The following is a 27,945-nucleotide window of genomic DNA, read 5'->3' as shown; positions in this document are numbered from 1 at the left end:
GAAACCCTGTACAAGGTCACTATGAGTCGGTTTCGATTCCATGGCACATAACCACCACCACCACCATAGATAAATGGAATACACAGGAATTGAATAGAGGATATTTGTAGAAAGAGCCAGTGGAGAAATTCAGTGTCATCAATCGGAACAATTCCAGGGTGGAGTATGGAAGAGACCATCATTGTTCAGATGCATATCTCATCTAAATTTAGAGACCATCTCCAAAATAGATGTGATGCATTAAGCACTAATTACCAAAGGCCATGTGTGAGTTGTGGAATGACTTCAAGAGCATTTTACATGAAGAAAGCAAAAGGTCATTAAAAAGACAGCAAAGAGAAAAGTCTAAAATGAATGTCAGAAGAGACTTTTTAGAAATGTAACAAAATAATGAATGGAAGAAATGACAAAATAAAAGAATTGACCAGAACATTTCAAAGAGTAAATTGAGAAGATAAAAGTATTATAGTGAAATGTGCAAAGACCTGGAATTAGAGAATAAAAAGGGAAGAGCATGCTTGACATTTCTTAAGCTGGAAGAACTAAAGAAAAAAGTTGAAGCCTCAGGTTATAAGATAGAAGGATTCTATGGACAAAATATTGGAATGATATATCCTCAAAAGATGGCAGGAATATACAGAATCTGTATACTAAAAGAGTTGGCCAATGTGCAACCATTTCAGTAGGTAGCATATGATCAACAATCTATGGTACTGAAGGCAGAAGTCCAAGCCGCATTGAAAGCATCGGCAAAAAGAGAGACTCCAGGAACTGACAGATTACAAAATGAAATGTTTCAACAAATGAATGTAGCACTAGAGGTACCCATTCCTGTAGGTCAAGAAATTTGGAAGACAGCTACCTGGCCAACCAACTGGAAGAGATCAATATTTGTGCCCATTCCAAAGAAAGGTGACTGAACAGAATGCAGGGATTATCGAATAATATCACTGATATCACATGTGAATAATTTTCTGTTGAAGATAATTAAAAAATGGTTGCGACAATACATCAACAGGGAATTGCCAGAAATGCAAGCTGGATTCAGAAGAAGTCATGGAATGAGAGATATTGCTGATGTCAAATAGGTCTTGGCTGAAAGTAGAGAATACCAGAAAGATTTTTTACCTGTGATTTAGTGACTATACAAAAGAGTTTATCTATGTAGATCATAACAAGCTAAATACAACATTACAAAAGGATGTGAATTCCAGAACACTTAATTGTACTCATGAGGAACCCATTCATCCATCAAGAGGTAGTTGTTCAGACAGAACAAGGGGATAGTGCATGGTTTAAAATTAGAAAGGTTGTGTGTCAGGGCTGTATGCTTTCACCATACTTATTCAGTCTGTATGCAAAGAAAATAATCGGAGAAATTGGACTACTTGAAGAAGAATGAGGTATTAGGATCAGAGGAAGGATCCTGAGATATGCAGATAACACAACTTTGCTTGCTGGAAGTGAAGAAGACTTAAAGCACTTATTGATAAAGATGAAAGACTATATATAGCCTTCAGTATAGGTTACACCTCAACATAAAGAAAAGAAAATCCTCTCAACAATATCATAATAAGCAGAGAAAAAATTCAAGTTGTTGTTGATTTAATTTTACTTGTACTTACAATCAACTCCCTTGGAAGCTGCAGTCAAGAAGTCAAATCGTGTATTGCATTGGGCAAATCTGCTGCAAAAGACCTCTTTAAAGTAGTAAATAACTACTTTGCATACTGAAGTATACCTAACCCAAGCCATGGTATTTAAAATAGCTTCATAAGCATGTGAATGCTAGATAATGAATAAATAAGACTATGAAATTGATGCATTTGAATTCTGGTGCTGTTGGCAAAGAATATTTAATATTGCATGGACTGACAGAAGAATAAACAAATCTGTCTTGGAAGAAGTACAACCACAATGCTTGTTGGAGGCAAACATGGCACAATTTAGTCTCGTCTTCTCTTGAGTATGTTGCTAGGAATGAAAAAGATATCATGTCCCTGGAAAAGGATATCATGCTTAGTGAAGGCCATTGAAAAAGGCCATTGCATAGTGACTCCATCAAGCTGTTCTTGCTTCTCTTGTACATAGGGTCGCTGTGAATTGGAACCAACTTGATGGCACCTAAGAACAACAAACAAATAAAAAATTTAAAAAAAATGATGCTGTTTGAATTAGAGGAAACTTTGAAATCAGAGGATGTTGATCTCAGATGGAAGCCTTTTTTTTTCTTTTTTTTTCTTTTTTCTTTTAATCAGCCTCAGCTTTTGGATTTCTGCTGTATATATTCTTTTGGTTGCATGATATTCACATAGCACTTAATTTACATGGATAAATCATTTAAATGACACTGTTACAACAGTCATCTGTTTAAACAGTTCACCTTAAAATCTGCACATATCTTTCAATAAAGCCAGAGATTTATTTAGAGGTTTATATAATAAATGTGTTAACCTGGTGTAGCAAGTAATCTGTTTGGTGGTCTCCTTGGCGTTGAAATTTGGCACATGTTACATGAGATTGTGTATGACACTTTTTATTATATATTTTTAGTGTTTAGAATTTTAGATATTTGCTTAGTGATAAGTGACAGAATCTTAGCTCAAATTAGCTTAAACAGTACCTAGAATGTAATGACTGATATTACCAAAAAGTCGAAAAGTAGAATGGTTTTAGCTATTTCGCTATGTAAGTGTGCATGTTGTTGGGTGCTGTTGAGCCAACTCTGACTCATTACAACCCTATAGGGTAGGGTACTGTCCCATAGGGTTGGAGCCATGGAGTTGGTTCCAACTCATAGCGACCCTGTACAGGGTTTCCGAGGCTGTAAATCTTTATGGGAAAAGAAATCCTCATCTTTCTCCTGTGGAACAGCTGGTAGTTTTGAGCGGCTGACCTTGCGGTTTGCAGCCCTATTTGTAACCACTACGCTACCAGAGCTCCTTGGTAGTCAAGTGCTTAACCACCATGCCAGTAGGGCTCATTGTGAGTGTGCTAGCATGATGTAAAGATACTTTTCTCTAATATTATGGACTGAGTTGTGTCCCCCAATATGTGCTGTCAATGCTAACCTGTATGCCTGGGGTTACTTGGTAAAGTAAAACTTTCTCTTCAGCAAACAAGAGAAAGTTCCAATGAGATGGATTGGCACAGTGGCATCAGCAATGGGCTCATGCGTAGCAGTAGTTGTGAGGATGGCACAGAAGTTGCAGTATTTCATTCTGCTGTGTATAGTGTTGCTATGAATCAGAACCAACTCCAAGGCACCTACCAACAACAACATGCCTGTGGTCATAACCAATTTGGGAATGTATTGTGTTTCTTTTGTTACTATTAAAAGAGGTTAGACAAGCAAGCAGAGATGCAAGCTAGACACCATGCCACATGAAGATTTCTAAGGAATCAAGACTTTTCCCCCAAGTAGACAGAGAGAGAAAATCTTGTTCTAGAAGTGATGCTCTTAATTTTAGAACTTCTGAACTCATAAACTGTGAGAAAATCCACCCACTAGTATTTCTGCTGTTGTAACAGCAGCTAACTGAGATGTTGATGTACTCTTATTGCTGTCTTTTCTGCCTTCCTTTGTATTTTTGGCTTAATTCTCTCTTATTGAAGACCAGGTATCTCTATGTATCTCTGTGTGCCAGAGAGGATTTTCATATGAGGCCCACATGCTTATAACTTCTAGTCTATGGATGAAAGACTTTTCTGGATAGTTTCAGCAAAGAATTCTGTCTGGGTCAAAGGTCCTTTCTGGGTGGCTGGGAGGAAGCAGGAAGGGGGCATCAGAGCACAGTGATTAGCAAATGTAAGAGGATCATGGTGGCTTTCAGAAACATTTCCCCAAGGAAACCAAGAGAAGGATAGGATAAATGGAGGACATAAAAATTGTTTCCACAGTTCAATATAGTTAGTATTAGAAAATATAAAATTGAAACCTGTCATTTGTTGGCTCTCTAGAGCAGTGTTCCATATTACACAGTCTAAAAACCTGAGTCTTTGGTAGAGAGGATGACACAATGAGTAATAATACTATAGTAGCATGGGAGTAATAATTTCTACTGGGACATTTTTATCTCAATGAATCATGGCAGATTGGAAGGTCTCATGACCACTGAGCTACAATGAAAAAGCAAGGCCTCAGGCTACATATATATTTCCTGTACGTGAAGATAATACCCTATTTTGGGAGGATTACTTCTTGAGTCCAATCATATTTTAAAGCAGTATCTTAACTGTTTCATAATGGATGAGCTTCAGGAGAGGAAAGCTTTTAGTTCAAACAAGATAAGGCAAAGGTCAATATGGAGCAAGAAAACATAATGGAGTGTGAATGGGGGAATTGAGTGTTGAACAAAACTGACTTTTATTGAAAACCTTGAATTTTTTAGCACCATTTGCCAAAGAACTAGAATGCTTAACTCTATTACTGATGTAATTAATAATAGGTACGATGATTTGTTTTCTGCTGTTGGATGCTACATTGTAGAGACTTATAAAACCAATGTTCAAATAGTGATGTAGATTGTTAGCCCAGTAAAATTAGTACTGAACTAGAGGCACAGTTCTGTCACCAACAGTTTTACCTTGTGTAAGGTGGATGACTTTCTTTTCTTTATTTTGTTTCCTCCTTCTGAAATGAGGAATTTGGTCTTAAAAATCATTGAAGCTGCAGGCTATGAGCCTCTTTCTACATGTTTCCCTCTTTTTCTGTATTGGAACTAGTAGCAGGTTGGCTTTAATGGAAATGTGAAAGGAATTTGGTTTTGAACAATTCCTCTGTCATTGTTCTAGGTGCTAGGAAGCCTTGGAAAGCAGATGAGATACCTCTTACCTGCATGTACAGAACTATGTGACTTTAATGACTGTATGTCGGATGCAATTTTAAGGAATTCCTGTGAAAAACTATCAAAGATTTTCATAGGTAAAAAGAATGCAGAGAGAGAATATTGATTGCATCTAGTGTGATGATGTATGTGCAATTCTGGATGTTTCAGTTGTAGAGCTTTTTACCCCTCATGCACATGCCAAAATATTGCCTCTAACCTGGTCTACTGACATTTCCAGAAGCTTCTATTGAGACACACACACACACACACACACACACACACACACACACACACACAGAGTATATTATTTAGTAAAGTGTTTGTGAAATTAACATTTTTCCTGGAAGGAATATATCTGATTTAATGACCAAATCATTTTAAGGCAGCACAACAGAATTTCACAGGAACTAAATCTATTTCTTCACACAGATCATGCATATTTTACTCAAGCATTGAGTCATTAGCATGTTTATAATGGTTCTAATTTAGCACAGCATTTTCTGAATTTTGTCCTTGAGTCATTTACAAATTGTTCATATTGAATAAACAAAGGAAACAGATTGCATTTTATACTTAGTAATTTATCTGAAAGAAGAGGGGAGGGTTAATTGTTTTAAAGTTTTGGTCTGTTTGGGGAAGTGAGCCTGCTTTTTCATTGCTAGGCATACAATGCCATTTCTCATCTTTTCGGGGGTGGGGTGGGGGGGTAGTGGGTACTATGGAGGAGTAAAATGAAAAATTAGGACTAGGACAAGATTGGCCACTCCCAGATGGGAGTGTGGAGCAAAAGGGGAGCTGGCACGAGATTATCCAAAACAGTTGGTGCATTCCTTAATGATCAAGTGCTTGAGAAGTCCGGCTCTTCCTGGCAGAGCATCTGTGTTGATGTTTATATCATTGCCCTGCTGTATGGGAAAGGCATCTTTCTCTGGCTGCTTAGCTAAAAATAGGATGGACTATAGCATTGTATGAGATATTTTAAGATAGTAAAAACATTTAAAAGGTTAAAGGTTTGGCTTTTGGATCAGAAAAGATCAGTGATATAACTTATGGAGTTCTTGCAGACTAAATTTTGTCAGTGATTCGAACTCTTGGTTAGGCAAGTTATTCTGGGTTCATTTGGTGCAGTCTGAAAAACCCACTCTGCTCTTTTCTGTCAGCCTCCCAGCATGAAGAGCGGGCTCAAAAACAGCCTCTATTTATACCCCCTTGTTCTTATTTGGAAAATCAGTTGTTTCATTGAAGAGAGAGAGAAGGAGGGAGAGAGGGAGGGGGTGAGGCGATGGGAGGGGATAGGGTGGGGACAGAAGGCAAGCAGGAGAACAGGAGTCAGGGAGTGTGCTCTGAACGTTATGGTGACTTCAAAATAAAACTGGCACATTTTAGTGTCTAATTATTTTTAGTGAGCTTGGAGGGTTTTAATTAAAATTTAAGAGTGCTCTTCAAGCTCTCCAAGCTCCAATTTTATCCCAGTGTCTTGTGAAACCCTTGTCACTGTGGAAAAATGTACAGTAACTGTCATTGTGCAATCTCTGTTTCCTAATAAAAAAATGTGCGATGGGTGATCAGCAGGGATCAAATACATATCATCAGAATTCATTGTAAACCAAGATCATGGGTATTTTTGATAAGCTATCCTTGCTCTTGAATATGTAGAAAATGTAGTGTAAAAACACCAAAGGAATTGCTTTAATAGTTTCTTGAAAGATTTAAGAAAGCAGTAGAAAATCTACATACAGGGGTGGGTTGTTTTACCTCACTAGCACATTTTAAGAGATCTTCTGTTAGGAATATAATGTTTTAGCATTTCTAACTTTAGCTATCTCTTTGAAATTAAAAAAAATAATAATCATGTTAAGTGTTCACTCACAGGTAAATTGTCTCATTGTACAATATTTTTCCCATTTTCTTTCCACTGCCCCCATGCTTTACTTTTAGTGATTATTCCTTTGTTTACTATCTTACACCCATTTGAAATACCTTTATTTGGTGTAGAATAGGAATTAATATTGCTACAGCTTGGTTTAATTAGGAGTAATTGAAACTTTCTACTAAAATATCATATACAGACTATAAAATAAATACATCAAATACCCTCATTTAAAATTTCTCTATTACCATGGAATTAACTATTAGCCAAAAAACACAAAAAACGGAAATCACCAAGCTGTGATGAGGAATTCATGACTACCTGGCTTGAAATCCAGATACTTAGGACACAGAGACATTGTTTCTCAATCCATTATATTAACACTCAGGGAAGGCTTCTTAAAAATTAATTTAAAAAAGAAAATAGCTCTCAGTTGTCTCTTTCCCTGTTTCTTTAGAAAAAATTCTTGGAAGAGAAAAAGAACAATCTTGCAACTGAGATATTTATAATATGTCCAAACCTTTTACATTCTTTATTAAAATATAGAAGGAACAGCTCTTGGTTTTTGAAAGTCCTTTTTAACTATCTTTTTTTCTTAAACTAGACAAAATAAATATAGTTCTTCTTTTCATTGAGTAGATCTTGATTTAAAGGAACAGATTCTTTTAAAGTAAGAGGAATTAATTTTGGCATTTGCCATTTTTAATATTGAAATGTTATGACTTTCACTTATATATATACAGACATTCATTATATACTCATTTCATTTAGAGATATATATAAATTTGAATCATTGTATATATATATATATATATATTGTTGTTGTTAAGTGCCGTGGAGTCGATTCCGACTCGTAGCAACCCTGTACAGGGTTTCCGAGGCTGTAATTCTTTACGGGAGCAGAAAGCCTCATCTTTCTCCCGTGGAACAGCTGGTACCAGAGCTTTTATATAAATATATTTTACATATATGTTATATATATATAACTTTATATATATGTTATATATATATATCTATTTTATATATAAGTTATATATATATAACTATTTTATATATAAGTTATATATATATATATATATATAACTTTATTTTATATATATGTTATATATATATATATATATAACTTTATTATATGAGCTCTGGTAGCGTAGTGGTTACGAATCGGGCTGTGAACCTTTAAGTCAGCGGTTCGAAACTGCCAACCGCTCTGCGGGAGAAAGATGAGGCTTTCTAGTCCCGTAAGGATTTACACCCTCGGAAACCCTGTACAGGGTCGCTATGGGTCAGAACCAACTCGACGGCACTTAACAACAACAACTATATATATATAGTTAAGTGCCGTTCAGTTCTGACTGATGGCGACCGTGCATAGGGTTTCTGAGGAACAACTGGTGAGCTTGAATGCCGATTGTGGCTCAAATCAACCTTGCAACATTATATATATATAATATATATATTATATAAAATATATATTATATATATATAATGTTGCAGTTTTATGCTCTAGAGTTGCACTTCTTTATCTTCGTTTCTGAAAAGTATGCAGTTCCTCTCCTGTTTTCCATGTGCAGACAACATAGTTGGCCAAGGTTAACAAAACATGAATAGTCAATGATAAAATATTCTGTAAATTGTTTAATTATTTAAAGATTGTGTCATCTTGAAATTATATTAGTTGTTTTCAAGTGAATCATTAAGCATTTTCATTTCTATAAAATAATCTAAGATTATATGGGAGCATTCAGTCATTTTATTTGTTTGTTTCTCTCTTTGGAATTCTACATGACTACTGAATTAAAGTCATTCTGTGTGGTTTTATTCTTTTCATGTACAAAAATTGTGGTCTTAATTATTTTGACCTCTTAAGTTTTTGCATTTTTGATCAGAATAGAGCAGAGTCTAATCTGCTCAGTTGATTCTGTAAACTATAACTAAAAAATCAACTGTTGTCAAGTCAGTGCCTACTCATGGCGACCCCATGAGAACTGTACCCCACAGGGTTTCCGATGGCTGGAAACCTAGGGCCGTATTAATGTAACTGAAGGGTGTGGCATCAGGTCCATAACTTCTTCTTTTCATTTGCACTCTTATCAGGATGTGGCTTTAAGTGGGAAATTTGAAAATGTAAATGTTTCTTTGTAGTTTTGTGTTATATGAGCATATTTCCTCATTTCAAGTCAGTGCAACAATATCCTCTGCCTAAATGTTATTTGGTAACAGTCTGCGTCTTTTGATTCTTTTTTCTCTCTCAGCTTACTAGCTTTACATTGTAGCTTGAAAAGTGCTTAGCACTAATTGTGGCATGTGTATGCCCTTAGGAATGAAAAAGCAAGGACTTTTCAAGGGAGACTTCCTCACAATTTGAACTCTTCCTGGTATCTCTTAGAATTGAAATCAAACATTGAAAGATTGAATGTAGTGACTTCTGTTGTCCTATTGATAAAGGTAGTCAGAGATTGATAAGAAATATATTTTCATGGGCAATAAATGTACATAGGCAAAAACTTTTTTTTTTTTTTTCTCTTCAGGTTTTCCCCCTGAAGTGGGAACTCATAGCTAGGTTAACTTAGCATTATGATAAGGATTAAGTTTCTAATAAGAATGTGAACTGCTTTGAAGTTATTAACTATTTTATTAATGAGTGGCTTTTAGGTAAAGCTGTATCCACATGGCTTGATTTATGTTTTAAGTGTGTGTTCCTGTTGTTCATATAGTTCTATTTTTCTCCCATGAAGTTTCAGCATTCTTTTCCTGGAGTGCTGAAAGATTTCAGACCTATATTTAGAACAGAGAGGCATATTTTAGGATGTTTTATATCCATGTGTGGATCTAATTCGAGTTTATGAACTTGCTCTGAATTTGTGATCATTACCAATAAATTGGGCATTTGTCTTTTGCCATTAGAATATATACTCAACTTAAATTTTAAACAGCCAAGTTATGCTTCAGTGCTTTTATCAGTAATTATCAGTTTAATGTAATGCTATAACATATGAAGGGGAAGAATGAAAGTAATTGGGAAGGATATAAAGTTGAAGACAATTCTAACCATCATCTGATGTTCTACATCATCTCCCCGAAATTTATATCGTACTGACAAAAGTAATTTCTTAAGGCATGGCTTTGAAATTTTTCTTCTTGACTTTCAAATTTAGTACTATCTTTTTAATGAACTTAGCATAGAAATAAACCATACATAAAACACAGTATATACCTCTTTTCTGAATCTGAAATACTACAAGGTCAGCAGTTCAAATCTACCAGTTGCTCCATGGAAAAAAGGTGGAAAAAAGATGAGATTTTCTGCTTATGGGAAGGTTTACAGCCTCAGAAATCCTATACAGGGTCTCTATGAGTTGGACTGAGTCCATAATACACAACCAACACTATCCAAACACCACTGTGGCAATTAAATACCACCTGAGCTTATACAGCTACATTGTCAGGTCATTCAGACTCCAGCTTTTGTTGTTGTTTGTACCCTGGAGTCAGTCATGGCGACCCTGTACAGGGTTCCCGAGGCTGTAAATCTGGCTGTAAATCTTTACGGGAGCAGAAAGCCTCATCTTTCTCCCGCGGAACAGCTGGTAGTTTCGAGCTGCTGACCTACGCTACCAGAGCTCCTACTCACAGTGGTTAATTACTTGTTGAAGTCTAGGATCAGCACTGGACTGCTAATTGCAAGGCTGGCAGTGCAAACCCCCAAGCCACTCCTTGGAAACCCTCTACAGGGTTGCTATGAGTCAGAACCGACTCTATGACACTTAACAACAATAACAAGAAGAATTATTTAAAGGAAAAAAAAAAGGAAAGAGCAGAAAGAAAGAAGAAGGAGAGAAAATGGAAGGGAAGAAAGGGCCAGGAAACTTTTATATAGTGGAATCAAGTCGCCTTTATTTAGAAAAAACAAAACTAACTTTGGTCCTACCTAGATAGTGTGGTTGCCTTTCATTGCAATTTCATGACATATTGATCTGGATTCCATCCAATCCTTGATTGATTGATCATGTCATGGGTAAATGTTAATTGTTTTCACCAATACTTTCTAATCATGCCATGTTCTTCTCTGCTAGCCAGGACTCACTGTCTTTTTCTAACGCTTATCTAGCTTAGAAAGCCCTTTAGATCCATCTTGACCTTACTGTCATTCTGAAAAATTCAAGGAGGATTTAGAAGCTGGAGAAAAAATAAATAAATAAAAGGGAAAATGCTAAAGAGATAGGTACTGATAGGAGAGAGAAAAAGCATTTGGAATTGGAGCAACCATTTGAAATACAATTTTAAAAAGAAGTTATCAGAATTTTGACACTTGGAATGTTAAAGTTTAATGGGAGTATGATTTACACTCGGGATTTAGCATTTAAATCTGCATTCTTTTTTAGGAACATGGCCTATTTGTTTAGATTTGAGACTCAAAAGATGTACATGTATAGTTGTAAGCAGTAATCCTAGTAACAAATCTGTCTGAATGGAAAAAATTAACTCATGGAGAAAAATGTAATTATTAGGATAATCTAAAGTATGGATTTCTGTAACTTTACGAATCGTTATAAAACAAGTGTAATCACTACCTATAATCTGGAATGCTATTTAGAAAAGTCATGTGGCAAACACTAGTATTTAAGGAAGTATTTTTATTAATTATAACATGCATCTTTTTTAATATAAAAATTTTAGCAGTTTTTATTACTAAGAAACAGTGAACATCTTGGTGTTTTTTTTTTTCCCCCTCTCCCAATTTTGCTCTATTTCAATGGGTATTTTACAAAAGTTTTCACATGTTTATTTCTTTGTTAAGGATTAAGTGGTTACAAGTTGCTTGGCTTCCCCCTTGATGATCTGTCACTTTCCTTGACTAGCACATAAATTTTGCTTGTGCTTAAAAAAAGTATCTGGATTAAAAGCAATAACGTTTAAACTAAAACCAGGAGAGTCCCCTTTTCCATCCTATCATCAGCCTAGGAAATGGTAGATGTTGATTATTCATAAGATTATTATTTTCATGCCAAAATGAAATTACTGAGTATTATCTTTCCCTCCCCACCCCACTCAACAACAGTTTAAAGAATCCTCTGGTACAAGTAAATTGAGTTGTAGTATTTTGAACTAGACAAAATACTGAAATTTTCTAGGATCACTATGAATCAGAATATACTTGGTGGCAGTGGGCTGGGTTTGGTTGGTTTATTGCTAAAACGCTAAAAAAATCCTGTTGTGCTTTTTTAAATGAAAATTTCTCTATCTCCTGGCCTTCTGGATGTATACATCACATAAATTTTTATATGTTTAAAAATACTTTAGTAATTTAATAGTGTATGTTTGAACATATATATTTGCACAGTATTTGACTGATTCAATACCACTTATCAACAACATATGTATTTTAAATATGTAATGTACATATTATTTTGTATCTTAATAGATTCCTCCTGCATGGAAAAACTTCTTTCAAAAGATTGGAAGGAAAAAATGGAAAGGCTAAATACCAGTGAACTTCTTGGAGAAATTAAAGGTACAATATACAAAATGTCAAATATATTAATACAGAAATATTATTTAATATAGCAACGTATTTGCTTTACTTCTGTACCCTAACACTAAATTCTTAACTCTAGTACAGCGTAGTGGTTATGAATCGGGCTGCAAACCTTAAGGTCAGCAGTTTGAAACTACCAGGTGCTCTGCGGGAGAAAGATGAGGCTTTCTGCTCCCGTAAAGATTTACAGCCTCAGAAACCCTGTACAGGGTCACTATGGGTCAGAACCGACTTGACGGCACTTAACAACAACAACAACAATGCTTGTTTATAAATGTAAGGATAAATACATAGTTTTTCAACTTCTATTCTTTCTAATGTTTACAATATGAAAAATCACACTGCATTATTCTTTAAGCATATAATTTATATATTTAATAAAGGTTAAGCTGCTTTATAATTTACTTAGTAGGAACATATGAAAAAGAATAAAATAGTCTGTCAAAACATGGAGAGCAAATTAAAGATGATTTTAGTTTTTCCTTTTCAAAACCGTAGTAATAATTTATAAGTTCAGTACATTAATTTGAATTTCATCTGATTAAAAGAGGACAATTGTAGCACCTTTAAAAAAAGAGTTTCTAAAAAGTGCTGTGCATGCTAGTAAACAATGATCTATGGGAGGGATTCCGAATCTCATTTAGCCTTTTAAAAAATCCCAGCTCTACCATTTACTAGGATGAGTAACTTTGGGCTAGTCATTTAACTTTTGTATATTTCAAATTGTAATCTTTACAGTGATGATAATAACAGTACCTACCTCATAGACTCATTGAGAAGGTTAATAGAATGGTACCTCTCACTTAAGAAAGCACTCATGAGCCCAAATTGTGTTTATTGGCATTCTTAGTTCACTGAGAGGATCATCGGTCTCAAACAGTTCATATAACTTAATATTTCATGACCTTCTTCTACTGTGATGAAGGTGAGCATTTTTATTTTGGAAGACCTATGATTAGTGTCACTGCTTTGAGATGTGTTAAAAAGTTACATTCCCCATCCATTCAAGTATGAAGTTACCATAGCAATCAGAAAGTTACACTTTTTGCATAGCTAAACTTGTCTTTCTTGTTAGTTCTTCTAGGACAGTAAGTGCATTATTCCTGGGTGTTTGTATCATGAATACAATCCATAACCATTCCTTAATCATCACTATGACTTGCACCAGCCATTTGGGAACTTAACTACATTCGTTTTCTGATTTTATTGAAAATTTTAAGCGAATCTTACTATTGTTGTTGTTGTGAAGTGCCATTGAGTCGCTTCCAACCCATAGCGACCCTGTATGGGGTTTCCAAGGAGCAGCTGGTGAGCTTGAACCGCCAACCTTGCAGTTCAAATGGCTTTGCAGTCTGGTGCATTAACCCACAGCACCACACCAGGACTTCAATCTTACTATTAGCTAGGGATAATACTCATTTAAGTTGAAAATGTGGCAATAATTATCTGCTTGAAAGAAGCCCTGGTGGTGTGGTAGTTAAAGTGCTTGGTTATTAATCCAAAGGTGGGGGGTTTGAACCCATCAGCCACTTCATAGGATAAAGACCATTTGCCAACTTGGAAACCTTAGCAACAGTTCTCCTCTACGCTGTGGGGTCGCCATGAGTCAGAATTGACTGCACGGCAATGGGTTTGGTTTATCTGAAAAAAATGTTATTTTGAATTTAATAAGGAGACCTAGTGTTCAGGGATATTATGTTCAACTCAAATGAAAGGAAAAAGAAGTCATCTCTTCCTGGTGAATAATTAATAACACATTCCATTAACTAATCCAGTGTCAAAATCAAGTAGAAATTGGATATTATTTTGAATTGCACTGCTTCTGTTTTGTACTCCTAAAGGCTATCTGCTATTTTGGGGGCAAAAACAAAAACGAAAAAGAAAATGAAATTTAACTTACAGCTGACGGGTAGAAAGAAAGTTATTAGTGACATCTTCTCTACCAGCTGCAACAACATAGTGTGTGCTACTTTGCACGTCTTTCTGTGTTTTCTTCTCTTTCCAAAGCCATCGGTTTGATAACATTGGAAACAGAAGTGGTTAATGCAAAAGCAAGCTTTTGCCAGCATGAAAGATGGGAGTCTCTTGCTTTCTCTTAGTAATGGAGAAGTTAATGTTTATTATGTTATGATTCAACATCGATTTTGGGGATTCCAGAGCATTTGTTCCTCCCATTCCCCCTGTTTCTTTAGTTTTAATTGTAATTATGAATTACAAATCTGAAAATGTGGTACTCTTAAATAATCAAACTGTATAAATCTGAAAACTGAAACATGCAAAATTAGTGTTTTCAAAGTCTTTAGCTTTTTTTTCTGTGTTCTGTTTCATATGCTTTTATTTGCATGTGCTTGTCTGAATTTTATGGGCATAGAAGATAAGATTTATATTTAATTTCTTATTTTGATTTATTTTACATTATTTTCTCTTCCTACCTGGTATGACTCTGTACGATAGGCCCTGGACTGCAAGGTCTTTGAATCATAAGGTCAGAGGTTCAAATTCACTAGCTGCTCTTCGAAAACCCTATACAGGGTCACTATGAGTGAGAACCAACTCTACGGCACTTAACAGTAATAACAAGAACCCCCTACTGTGCATTCTAGAGAAAATATACCAATGATCTATTGTAATTTTAAAAATAAAAATAAAGTAATATTAAACTAACTTAACCACTGCTAAAACTCATCTAGTAGCTAGCCAACTGAGTGTCATGATTGTTTTGAATTTGTAAAGTGCTTTAAATGTTATCCTCAAATATATATATATATATATATATATATATATATACACACACACACACACACACACTGTTGTGGGTTATCAGTACTTAATACCATATCTCAAGCATTGTATATTTTTAATATTTATAAGTGATAATTTACATTCTCAATATTTCTTAGAATAAATATTGTAAATATTTATTGCAAGAAAGGAAAAAATAGAAAATAAAGGTAGCCTTTAATTCTACCATATTTTACTATGTAGCCTTTCAATTTTCCCCTATGGTTATCTATATTAAATGTTTAACCATAAAATTAGAATCAACCTTTAACTACTTGTTATGGATTGGATTATATCCCAAAAAAATATGTGTTGTAAATTCTTATCTCTGTATCTGCATTTATAATTCAATTTGTGACTGGGTAGTATTTGTTATAAGAATTGATGTTGCCGTCAAGTCAGTTCCAACTCAGAGTTATCCTGTATAGGGTTTTTCTTGGTGAGCTTGAACCGCCAGCCTTGAGATTCAAATGCCTTTGCTGTCCAGTGCTTACCCTAAGCGCCACACCGAGACTCCATAGGTTCAGTGTAGTGTATCTTTTAAATCACTCTCCTTTGAGATATGAAAGAGGTTAAACAAACAAGATGAGAAGAGATAGACACTATAACATATGTTCACCAAGGAGCCAAGGAATAAGGGCCTTCTGCCAGAGCTGGAGGAGTCCTGATGGGGTGCTGTGCTGTAGGATAAACACTGGACTGCTAACCACAAGGTCAGTGATTCAAACCCACCAGCCACTCCATGGAAACTCTATATAGGGTCCCTATGAGTTGGAATCAACTCCAAGGCACTTAACAACAACCACCCAAAGCCTTGGTCTAAAGCCCTGGTTTCAAACTTGTAACCTCCTAAAGTTGAGAAGATAAATGTCTGTTTGTTTAAACTACCAAATTGTGATAGTTCTCTTATAGCAGCTGTAGATAGCTAAAGCACTATTCTTCTGTGAGCTCTTTTTTTTTCACTAATGATTTTTTGTGACTTTCTCAGTGTTAGACCATCTTCCTGAATATTATTTTTGTTGGGAGAAAACATAGCATAAAATGGAATCCCCATAGTTTACCTGAGCTCCTTATTGAACATTGAACTTGCTTTTATTGTTTGTCAATATAAAGAATAACTTGAACACAAATAACTTTTTATTTAAAAATTTCAGCTTATAGTGATGATTTTCTTAAGATACAATCCTAAAAGTGAAGTTACTGGGTCAAAAAATACATGGTCTTTCAAACAAACAAACAAACAAATAAACAGCTTTAGTATTTTGTGTCAAATTGCCTTTCAGAAAAGTTAGTGTTGTGAAGTGCCGTGGAGTCGGTTCTGACCCATAGCGACCCTGTGTAGGGTTTCTGTTGAGCAGCTGGTGAGCTTGAACTGCCGACCTTGCAGTTCAACTGGCTTTGCAGTCTGGCACATTAACCCACAGTGCCACACCCGGATTCTCACAAGTAGTATTGGAAAATGCTAATTCTCTTTACCCTCAGTGACAAGTATTATTATCTTTTAAATTTTTTCTTGTCACTTTGATGGAAGGAAAACAACATATCATTGCTGATTTAGTATACTTTTACACAAATAATTTGTATGTTATCCTTTTTTGCCAACTGCACACTCTCCCTCAAGATATTTTTGTGAAAACTATCTTGGGAGGGAACATGCATTTGGTAAAAAAAAAAAAAAAAAGAAAGAAAAAGTATAGCACACATGTTATTCGTGTAAAAACAGCAAAAAAATTTGATAGATTTGATTATTAGTGAAAATGAATAATTTCGCATAAATTTATTTTCTATTACATATCTCTTCTTTTATTAATTGCCTGCTTGTGTTACTCATTTTTCTTTTAAAGGATTTGAATTGTTCTCACTGATTTGTAGGCTATCTTAATGTATATATTTTAATGTTTTAACTTTTATTTGTCCTATACATTGTATTTTGTCATTTGCTTTGTTTGATAGTTTTGTGTCAGATCCTAGCATGTCTTATTTTATGGTTCTTCTATTGAGGGTCTGTAGGATAAGTACTGTACTGCTAACCACAAGGTCGGTGGTTCAAACTCATCAACCACTCCTTGGAAACCCTATAAATGGTCATTATGTGTCAGAACTGACTCGATGGCACTTAACAACAACAATAACAACAACAAAAAGCTTCCTTAGAAGCTTTTACAGGGTCACTATGAGTCAGAACCAACAACATATGTTGTTGTTGTTAAGTACCGTGGAGTTGGTTCTGACTCATAGTGACCCCCGCACAGGGTTTCCGAGGCTGTAAATCTTTACAGGAGCAGAAAGCCTCATCTTTCTCCCATGGAACCACTGGTAGTTTTGAACTGCCGACCTTGAGGTTAGCAGCCCGATTTGTAACCACTACGCTACCAGAGCTCCTTAACAACAACATATATAATTAGTGATTTTTTTTCCTCCCTTCCCTTCCCATCCCTGGTGGCCATCAAAGAATGTTTCTTTCTGTGCACAAACCTTTTCTTAACTTTTATAATAGTAATTTCATTCAATATTGGACCTTTTGTGCTTGACTTGTTTCACTTAACATTATGTCCTCCCAGTTCATCCACCTTGTGAGTTGTTTTGCAAATGCATCATTATTTTTTAATGTTGCATAGTATTCCTTGGGCGTAGGCACCATAGTTTGTTTCTCCATTCATTCACTGATGGGTGCTTATGTTGTGTCCGTCTCTTTGCTATTGTGAATAATGCTGTGGCGAGCATGCATGTGCATGTATCTCTTCATGTCAAAGCTCTTATTTCTTTAGAACATATACCAATAGTGGGATTGCTGAGTCGTGTGTTAGCTCTAATTCTAGCTCTTTAAGGAAGTGCCATGCTGTTTTCTACAGTGGCTATACCAAATTACAATCCAAATAGTAGTGTGTGAGAGTGCCAACCTTCCCACTCCCTCGTCAGTTTTTGCTTTTTAAAAAAATAATTGTTATTATTATCAGAATGAGATGATATCACATTGTTGTTTTGATTTGCATCTCTTAAATAGTTACTTGGGAGTCCTGGTGTGGCACTGTAGTCTAAGTACCGGACCACAAGGTCAGTTTGAAACACATGGTCAGTTTGAAACACAAGGTTGGCAGTTTAAACTCACCAGCTGCTCCTTAGAAACCCTGTACAGGTTGTCGCTGTAAGTTGGAACTGACTCAGCAGCACTTATCAGTCCTTGTGTGGTGCTGTATGATGAACACTAAATTGCTAACAAGGTCAGTGGTTCAAATCCACCAACCATTCCTTAGAAGCGTTTACAGGGTCACTATGAGTCGGAACCAACTTGATGGCACTTAACAACAACAAATAGAGCCTCTGTTTTGTGAGGCTCTATTTTAATGGAGTCCTGGTGTGGTGCTGTGGGTTAATACGCTGGACTGCAACGTCAGTTTGAACTGCAAGGTCGATGGTTCAAGCTCTCCAGCTGCTCCTCAGAAACCCTATATAGGGTTGCTGGGATGGAATTTGAGGGAATTTAACAACAGCAATAATTAATTGTCACAAGCATGTCTTCATGTCTTGGTTGGCTATCTGAATGTCTTTTTGGTGAAGCATCTGTTTATACTCTTTGCCTGTTTTTAGATTAGATTGTTTGCCTTTTTGCTGTGGAGGTGTTGAAGTTTTCTATGAATTTTAGAGATAAGGCTTTTGTCAGATATGTGGTTGCCGTTTTTTCCCCTAGTCTGTAGGAAAGTGTTTTTGAAGAAGTCTTTTGATGCACCCAAGTGTTTTAATTTGTATGTACTCCCAATCCTCTAGTTTATCTTCTGCTGTTTATGAATTTTTAGTTACATTTGATAGACTATTTATGCTACCAATTAGGGCCCCCTACGTTTGCCCTTGTCTTTCCTTCCATGATCTTTATGGTTTTTGATTTTGCATGAAGGTTTGCTGGCACCATTTGTTAAAGTGGTGGCTATCCTACTTAATGTGTTATGGCCCCTTTGTTGAAAAGCACTGTCTGTAAGTGGATGGATTTACTTCTGAATCCTCAGTTCTGTTCCATCGGTCGTATATCTGTCATTGTACAACTAACAGGCTGTTTGACCATGGTGGCTGTATAATAGTAGTAGGTTCTGGGATTGGGAAGTGTGAGGCCCCTACTTTGTTCTTCCTCACTAGGGCTTTGCTTATTGAGGATGTCTTTCTTTTCCATATAAAGTTAGTGTTTTGGTTTTATTCTTTATCTCTTTAAAGAATATTGAAAGAATCTGGATTAGAATTGCATTCTATCTATAGATCACTTTGGATAGCATTGACATTTTCACAATATTGAGTGAATCATACGATGCATGAGTATGAAATGTTCTTCCATATAGATAGGTCTCTTTTGGTTTCATGCTGTAATGCTCTGAAGTTTTCTTTGTGTAAGTTTTTTACATCCCCAGTTCAGTTAGGTTTTTTTCCCCTAAGTATTTCATCTTTTTGTTGACTATTATAGGGAGTATTATTTTCCTGAATCCCTTTTCAAAGTGCTCTTTGTTGTAGAGGAATATATCTATTTTTATATGTTGATCTTAAAATTTTCTTGTGAGAAGTCTGGGATTTTCTGTGTATGATCATATCTTCTACAAACAGGGATAGCTTTACTTCTGCCTCACCAATTTGGATGCCCTTCCTGTTCCCCCTTTTTGCCTTATTACTTTGGCTAGGACTTCCAGTTGAATATTGATTAAAAGTGGTGAAAAGGGGCATTCTTCTCTGGTTTCCATTTTACTTGACATTGTTTTATCTACTATATTCTTCCTCTCCCTCCAAATAATCCAATTTTAATGTTTACTTGTCAATTCTGATGTTTTTCTGTATGCCAATTAATTAACCTTGCTTTCCTTGATTGTCTTTTCCTTTACTGCTTTCTTTTTTATTTGCTTGCATTTTGATCTCCTCTAACTTCCTAAATTGAATATATTAACATTTTTTTTATTTAATAAAAAATGTCCACATAGCCGTGAAACTTCCTAAATTGAATGCATTATTTAAACACTTTTCTATTTAATTAAAAAATGTCCATATAGCCACGAATGCTTCTAGAAATAGATTTTTCTGCACCTCACAAGTGTGTGCTTTTAGAGTTCTTATAGTCATGATTTACTGACTTGTCTATATTTATATTGTTTTTAAACGGATCTGTATTTATATATAATTCTGAAATTTAAATCTTCTCTTTGATTGTTAAGAGTGTAATGAGGCTGGGGAAGGGAGGAGATACAGCCTTTACCTCTACTGCTGGAAATTCTATGTGGTGATCGGTGGTAGGAAGCAAATTAAAAGTGTGGACAGTAGAATGTAGGATAAGAATATTACTAAGAACTGTATCCTCAATCCAGTGAGCTTCGCATCACCACATAATTAAGAAACAGTAAGTTAATAATTCTGTCTTCCAAGTAAGATTTTTATATGTAAATGATGTAAAGCAATGTTTCTAATACTCCTCAATAAGAGCTGAATACCACTACATGTTGAGAAATACCAAATCAGATAATTTTCAGTGAGTCGGTATCTGAGTGTTATCTAACATCCTTTACATGAGAACCCTGCCCTTGACCCTCCATCACTTTTTCATAGGTAGCCAGTTTCTTAGGAGCAGCAGCAATCGAAGATAAAGTGCTATAATTGGCATACATTTAATATTAACAGTAGTAATGCCCAGTGTTGAAACCACGTTAACATTATTACAAGTCAGGTATTTTAAACAAACTTTGTATTTCAGAATTTAAATGTAGCATAAAATGGTTGGACCCTTGTGGCGGTTAAATTGTATTTGAAATATTGTTGTGTTCCAATACAGGCATAATAGTTTTAAGTGATCTATTATCAAGGAGCTCTGGTAGCATAAAGGTTACGAATTGGGCTGCAAACCTAAGGTCAGCAGTTCGAAACTACCAGCCGCTCCGTGGGAGAAAGATGAGGCTTTCTGCTCCCGTAAAGATTTACAGCCTCAGAAACCCTGTACAGAGTCACTATGAGTCGGAATCGAGTCCGCAGCACATAACCACCATCATTATCAAATTGAGTCTTCATGCGGTGCTGTAGGATAAGCACTAGACTGCAAACCGTAAGTTGGGCTGTTCAAATCCATCAGCCACTCCTTGGATACCCTATACAAGATCACTATGAGTCAGAACCAACTCAATAGCACTCAACAAAAACAGCAACAACCAGAAGTGAGGCAGTATCACAAAGCAAGATTGAATGAGAGAAAGAGTGGTAGAACACAAAGTAAGACAGGAAGTAGTGATTTGTTTGTTTGTTTGGCCGATTTGTAACAAGGGAGTGAGGATGCCAGGATAGTTATGGTTAGAGACGTTCCTAAATGCATTGTTGACATACCCAGAGATGTCTAGAGTATCACGATTTCAAGCTGTGTCTCAATAGATGCACCTAACCCATGTGCTTTATATAAGAGAATCTCCCCCAGCTTCCCTATTTTGCACACATGCCCCTCTCTGCTGTGGCTGGCATCTCCTCCCCGGTGTGACGGCGCCTCCCTGGGCAGTATGCCAGGGAAACAGTAGCATTGGTTGTTTGAGTTAGCGCAAACTGTTTGGGCTCATGTTTGTCAAACACACAGATAATAAGAGAGACAAAAAAAAAAAATAATTATGTGATATGAACCAAATAAGGAAAATAGTGTTTTCTTTTCTTGGTCATTTAGGATTAATTATTTCAATATTTGCAATTGGGGATCAAGGTAGATGTGATCGTAGGGATACTCTTCTGAAGCTTAGAAAATGACAGGTGCTTTCATATTGGGAAGGGGGAGTGATGAAACAAATATTTATAAATGAAAAATTCAACAAATTATCCCCAATGTTTTTTCAAAGCCACTGTCAAAACATATTTGCTTATTAAAATTATTCTATGAAGGCGTCTGAGGGTTTTGGGTCTAGATCCTGAACACTATCACCATAGTTCACTGTTACAGATGGGAAACATTAGTCCCTATTACTTCATTAAGGGTGTTACTAAGAAAAGTGAAATTAGGAACTGTCTTGTATCAAATAATACAAGCGTACTATGGCTGTGCTGGGCTCAAACACTGTATTAAAAAATGTGAATTTACTGTAACATTGTTACTATGTGCTACTGAGAGCTTGATTTAGTCTTTAGTTTGCATTGCAAACGTAAATCTTGGGAGAAGAGCACAGAAGCACAGAAGTCATGGTTTTTTTCAAGGTATGATAGATCTTTGAAGATCAAATAGCGTTGGTTATTTCTGCACTTAAAACCTTAATGTTATCACCTGAGGGTCTAAATGGATCTGACAGCATTCCCAGAGAATTAGTGTTATGCGTCACAGGTTACTATCAGAAATACCGATGCTCTCAGTTTGTTCACTGAGATTGCCAGGGTCTAAGCTGTGCCTAGATACACAGAGCAGACATTAACTTACCTTTACTATAGAATACTCTGTTTAGGAATAGGAGCTCACATCACTGGTGGATTTTTTTTAAATTAGTAGTAGTAGTATTGTAGGCAATTACAGAAGGGCTAGAGTGGTTTCCCACGAGCTATTGCTTTTATACAATGCATATTCATTTGTAAATGAGTTTTCCTTGGGCTCACATTTAAAGATTTACAGCAATTTCTTCATCTGGGAGGACTTAAAAAATCTGGAAATATTTAGAGACGAATCATCTTTCCCTTTACAACTCCAATAAAATCAGTAAAGTTCACATACCTAGTGATTATTATTGTCTCATTAGGAAAATAGGGTTAAAGCAGTAATTTATTAATGTTTAACTTTCATGTATTTTGAACATTTAAAATGTTTATTTCTAAGATAATTGCTGTCTTGCTTAGAGACCTGCTTGTGAAAGAGAGAGCATTCATGGATGATATCATCTCACTTTTCTGTTTGTAGGCAGTAATGCAGTAGAGTGCTTTTTTGTGTAAATCTGTGTCATTGTAGAACTTTACAAGAATATCTAGAATCACAGAATCTCAACATATTATGTATCAAATAAATTATGACTTTAGAAGAACACAGAAATTCTTATTTTCCATATTGTTGTTGTTAATGTGCCATTGAGTTGGTTCTGACTCTTAGCAACCCTGAATAGGGTTTCCAAGGCTGTAAATCTTTGTGGGAGCAAAAAGCCTCTCTTCCTCCTGATTTTCCATATAAAGACCCCAATATCGGGGGGATGGGGGGGTGGAAGTAGCTACTCTAAATTGTATCACTTATTCCTAAGGTGGAAACTTTTGTTGTTGTTGTTAAGTGCTGTCGAGTCGGTTCCAACTCATAGTGACCCTGTATAATATTTCCAAGGAGCTACTGGTGGGTTTGAACTGCCAGCCTTTGGTTTGCAGTCCTGTGCTGATCCTAAAGAGCCACACTTTAGATATATGCTTAAAATGGAATGTGTACCCCATTTCACATAGTCTTTGGCCATCTTGTAATCAGTATTGAGAAATTATTTCAGAACTCATGTACTCCTTTTTCTAGCTTTTAAATCTCACAGCAGCTAGTTTTATAATACATATGCAGTAACACCCATAGTTTTTTAATTATACCACTTTGCATGAATGTAGACATTTCAAAGCTCCCCTTTGTACTCTCTATTATAAACATCTTTTACTTCTTTTGAAGTCTGTGTGATATACATACAAATAATTAAACCTGCCCCCCCTCACTTGGGGGTTGGAGACACAGGTCTTCTTAATTAAAACTCAAACAAAAGCTACCAGTGAAAATTCGTACTATATGATTAAGGTCTAATGTATTATGATACATTAGAATCATTGTTAACTGTTGAGATTAAAAGAAATCGATATGTTGGGGAAAAGATCAGTTGGATCTAATTAGTGAAATCAATGTTTACATAAAAGAAAATACTGAAGTTTAATAACAGGTTCTGGTTATAAATATAACACTGGCTAAAATTCCTCTTTGCTGTTATTACATACATCACATAATCATATTTTAAAATTCATTGACAACGTGAAATGTCTTTTTCAAAAGTTATTATCATGAAAACCATAACACTTTAGAATTATATCTGGTATTGAAATTTTCAATTATGAAATATTCTTACATGTAAAAATTGTTACCAACTATAAAATATTCCTGTTGGTTCCATTTTTGAAAAGGTAGTTTTAGCTATTTAAATTTTTTAATTTGAAATTATGTTTTGATGCAAAAAGCAAGGCATTTAACGTTCTTCTTTTCTGATTGTTGTGATGGAAATAAGTATAGAGAAGACAAACCATATCTAATGGCAGCCCAGATTTTAACACAAGTGAAGGTCATTAGCAATTTCCTGGAAGTCCCGTAGACTGCTTACCACGGTAGCTACCAGGACATCTGTAATTTTCCTGTGTAGAATTAGTGAAAATATACAGGCCCTTTAATGATATGTGTTAGATTTAGGCTAATGGGACATCCATTCTCTGTCAAAGTGTCTAGTCTTCTTTGAGTACAAACCATTTTTATTTCCGTAGTAGCATGCAAATCCAGAATTTAAAAGTCATTAACATTATGCATTTGAGCACAGTTGCTCTATAGGATAAGCACTGGACTGTGAACCACAAGGTTGGTGGTTCAAGCCCACTCACTGCTCCGTGGGAGAAAGCTAAGGCTTTCTACTCTCGCAAAAAGATTTAAAAACCTAGGAATCTCTATACAGAGTTGCTATGAGTCGAAAGGACTCTATGGCACTTAACAATAAGAACATTATATATAGATACATATATTAACACATACCTGTAGATGGGAATGTAATTTGGAGAATATGAGATAACAAAAACATCAAAACAGTGAGTGCGTAAGTGAATGAAAATGCTTGGGCAAGTTCAAAGAAACTTCTCTTATGACTTGGAATTCTGATTTCATAACGTTTTGAGTAGTGAGTTTAGTCCCATTTTTAGTAGCATCTTCTAATCTCAGTAAAGATATGAATAAAGATAAGTATGGCTTGAATAGTGATAATGGCTCCCAGGTTATAAACTTAAGTCTGACTTGCTCTGCATGCTATTGGGAGAAAGGGAGTCACTAATGTGACTATGATAGCTGCTCTCTGTGAACCTGGAAGATTAGTTAGCTTAATAAGAATAATGTCTCTGGAACTATTGAAAGAACAAAACTGAAGTAGAGTAGATATAGCTTTTCATTTGTGGTAGAAATTACATACATATAGATAATTGTGAGAAATATCTTATAAACTTAACAGAAATTGACTATACTGAATGGGGCTGATGTATCACTTTTGAACAGTAGAATCTTTACTATAGAATTCATCATGTACACTACTTTTTCAATAAAAAAGACTTTTTTTTTTTTTTTTTAAAACAAAAAGTAAGTCTATAATCGAAGTCAAAGGTAGGGTTAATTTATTTCTTTAAAAAGGATGATGCTACCTACTTAGCTTTTAATTTTGTTGAGAGGATTAGAGATAAAATATACAAGTATAGTGATTGGGTTATCATGGAGTTGTTGTTATGTGCCGTGGAGTTGGTTCCGACCCATAGTGACCCTGTACAGGGTTTCCGAGGCTGTAAATCTTTACGGGAGCAGAAAGCCTCCTCTTTCTCCCGTGAAACAGCTGTAGTTTCGAACTGCTGACTTTGAGATTAGCAGCCAGATTTGTAACCACTACGCTACCAGAGCACTTTTATCATGGAGTAGGGGCTCAATAAATGCTACAGGTTGTTGTCATTGTTACGTGCTGTTGAGTTGGTTCTAACTCATAGCGACTCTGTATAAGGTTTCCAAGGAGTGGTGAGTTGGAATTACCATCCTTGCAGTTCAAACTGACCTTGAGGTTGAGTGCTTACCTTCTGGTGCCACTCCACAATATTTGGCATATTTCATGTTAAAAACAGCAGATACTGATTCAATGACTAGAAGAACAATTGTGAAAAAAAATTGCTTTCAGGAACTATTGATACTCTTAAAATTTGTTGAGGACTCTTGGTATGGCGCTGTGGGGTCAGCACTGGATTGCAAACCCAGGGTCAGTGGTTCAAACCCATCACCTGCTTCTTGGAAACCCTATATGGGGTCGCTATGAGTCAGAACAGACTAGATGACAGTTAAAAACAACAACAACAACAACAACATAGTGCTTTTGTTTATGTGAATTATATCACTTGATATTTACTGCATTAGAAATGAAAAACAGAATTTTAAAATAATTTCTTAACTCATTTAAAGTTACTATGTTTAATCCACTACTTATTAGTATAAAAATATATATTTATGAAAAAGAAGGATATTTCCTAAACAAATATAATTTAGTTCAGAAAGTGGCACTGTTTTATATTTTTGCAAACCTTCTTAATGTCTAATTTAACAGGAGGTAGCTAAATACTTCTGTCTACTTCTGCATTCAATCTGTTGTTGGATTTTGACTGATGTCGATGATGAAAATCATGCCAAACATTGATTTCTAGTTGAAAAAGTGAGAAGTTTTCTATAGCTTTTTCATAAAATTGTGAATGCTTTTCTTTGATACTATACAGTATTTCACAAGTGGTGGTTTCTTAAACCATTAGGTATAATGTCAGCTTTGAAACTGTACCCATGACATTTTCATTCAATTATATGTGTATTAAAAAACGATTGGTCTAACTTGAATCTTTTACCCCATGCCTGGTCTTGTATCATCATCTGTTGTTCTGTGAGATTACATTGGTTCACTGAATTGTGCAGATCTTTCTTATGTTGACACATTTCATCTTACAATATCCAGAAATCACAGTCTTTCATATCAGTATCAATCTCATGAAAAAAAAGTCTTCAAGCATTTAGCAAATGTCACACTCATGCTGGTGAATTAAAAATTTTCCAAAATTCTAATTTTCCCTTTCAAATGCAGCTTATATCAGTTGCTTTTGTTGAAACGACACACTCAGTTGCCAAATATTCAAGTCTAATAATGACAGTTTATATGTTAGGTATTTTTTCCATTGAAAATAGCATTCCATTTTTTAGTTTCTCTTGCAAATCAATTATATTAGTTTCCTTAACCAATGATCATACTTAAGTTATATAACCCAAGCCCTCCCCACTTCATCACATGTGCACTTCAAAGTCAGTAGATAGTAGAATGAATACTTTCTGTGTCATCAAGAAGTTCATGAGCGAAAGTAGATATTTTTGTTTATGTGTTTTATTGTGGATTTATGGTGGTAAAGAATCCAATGACTAGTTGCTTGATTTTATTGTAGGCTTTTTTGTTTGAACTAGTGTATATAATTAAAGTTTTTTTTTTATGATAACATTTATATGCAGTTTTGATTCTTGTAAGATAAATGCAAAGATATGAGCTCATCTCCTTGTTGTTTATGTATCGATCCGGGAACACTCTCTAACTACAAAGTGTGGACTGAGTGCTAGATGTGTGTGTATTTTGAGATTTTCTGAGTCAACTGTTGAGTGTATTCTCAGGGGATATCTATGTCATTTTAATAACAGGTCTAAAGCACATAGGCCTCTTGCTTATTATTTAGGTTATTTGTCTAGATTTGAAAAAAAAAGAAAGAAAGAAAGAAAGGGGAGAAAAATATGTCAGGCTAACTACCATTCATTCAAATGGTGTTTTTATGAATACGGCCCTTGAAATAAGCATAAATTGTATATTATTCTCTACATTTTTAAATGTGTTGCTACTGTTGGTAATTACTACTGAGTGCATATTTAATGCACTGAGGAAATTTGATGCAATTATTCAGTTTATTTGTGATTCCTCTTCAATCCAAATGTCTGCATTAAACTATTGAAAATGAAGACTACAGGGAATTTAGGTCATTAAAAAAATCCTTGCATTTTTCAGAACTTTAGTAATAATCTTGTACTACACTAACTAAGATAAAATTAGAATCAACCTGAGTTGTAAAGGAGAGGGATCCAAAGTTTCGGTAATTTAAAATAAAATGACTCTTTAAATATCACCTTAATGAGGCTAGGCCAATTGCAAGGC

At 35.3% G+C, this 27,945-nt stretch overlaps 1 protein-coding gene across 5 annotated transcripts in view; it reads left to right on the top strand.

Annotated features, from left to right (window-relative positions):
* The window catches only part of SOX6 (SRY (sex determining region Y)-box 6), a 691,777-nt gene that overhangs the window by 346,564 nt on the left and 317,268 nt on the right, over positions 1–27,945 (top strand). For all 5 annotated transcript variants that reach the window (XM_006865785.1, XM_006865784.1, XM_006865786.1 and 2 more), the window contains one exon: positions 12,122–12,211. In XM_006865785.1, coding sequence (XP_006865847.1) covers positions 12,122–12,211 — 90 coding nt within the window. The remainder of the gene's footprint in view (positions 1–12,121; positions 12,212–27,945) is intronic.

This window comes from Chrysochloris asiatica, unplaced genomic scaffold, assembly GCF_000296735.1.
Source record: "Chrysochloris asiatica unplaced genomic scaffold, ChrAsi1.0 scaffold00083, whole genome shotgun sequence".
In the NCBI taxonomy this organism is placed as follows: Eukaryota; Metazoa; Chordata; class Mammalia; order Afrosoricida; family Chrysochloridae; genus Chrysochloris; species Chrysochloris asiatica.
This window is presented reverse-complemented; position numbering and strand designations above follow the sequence as displayed.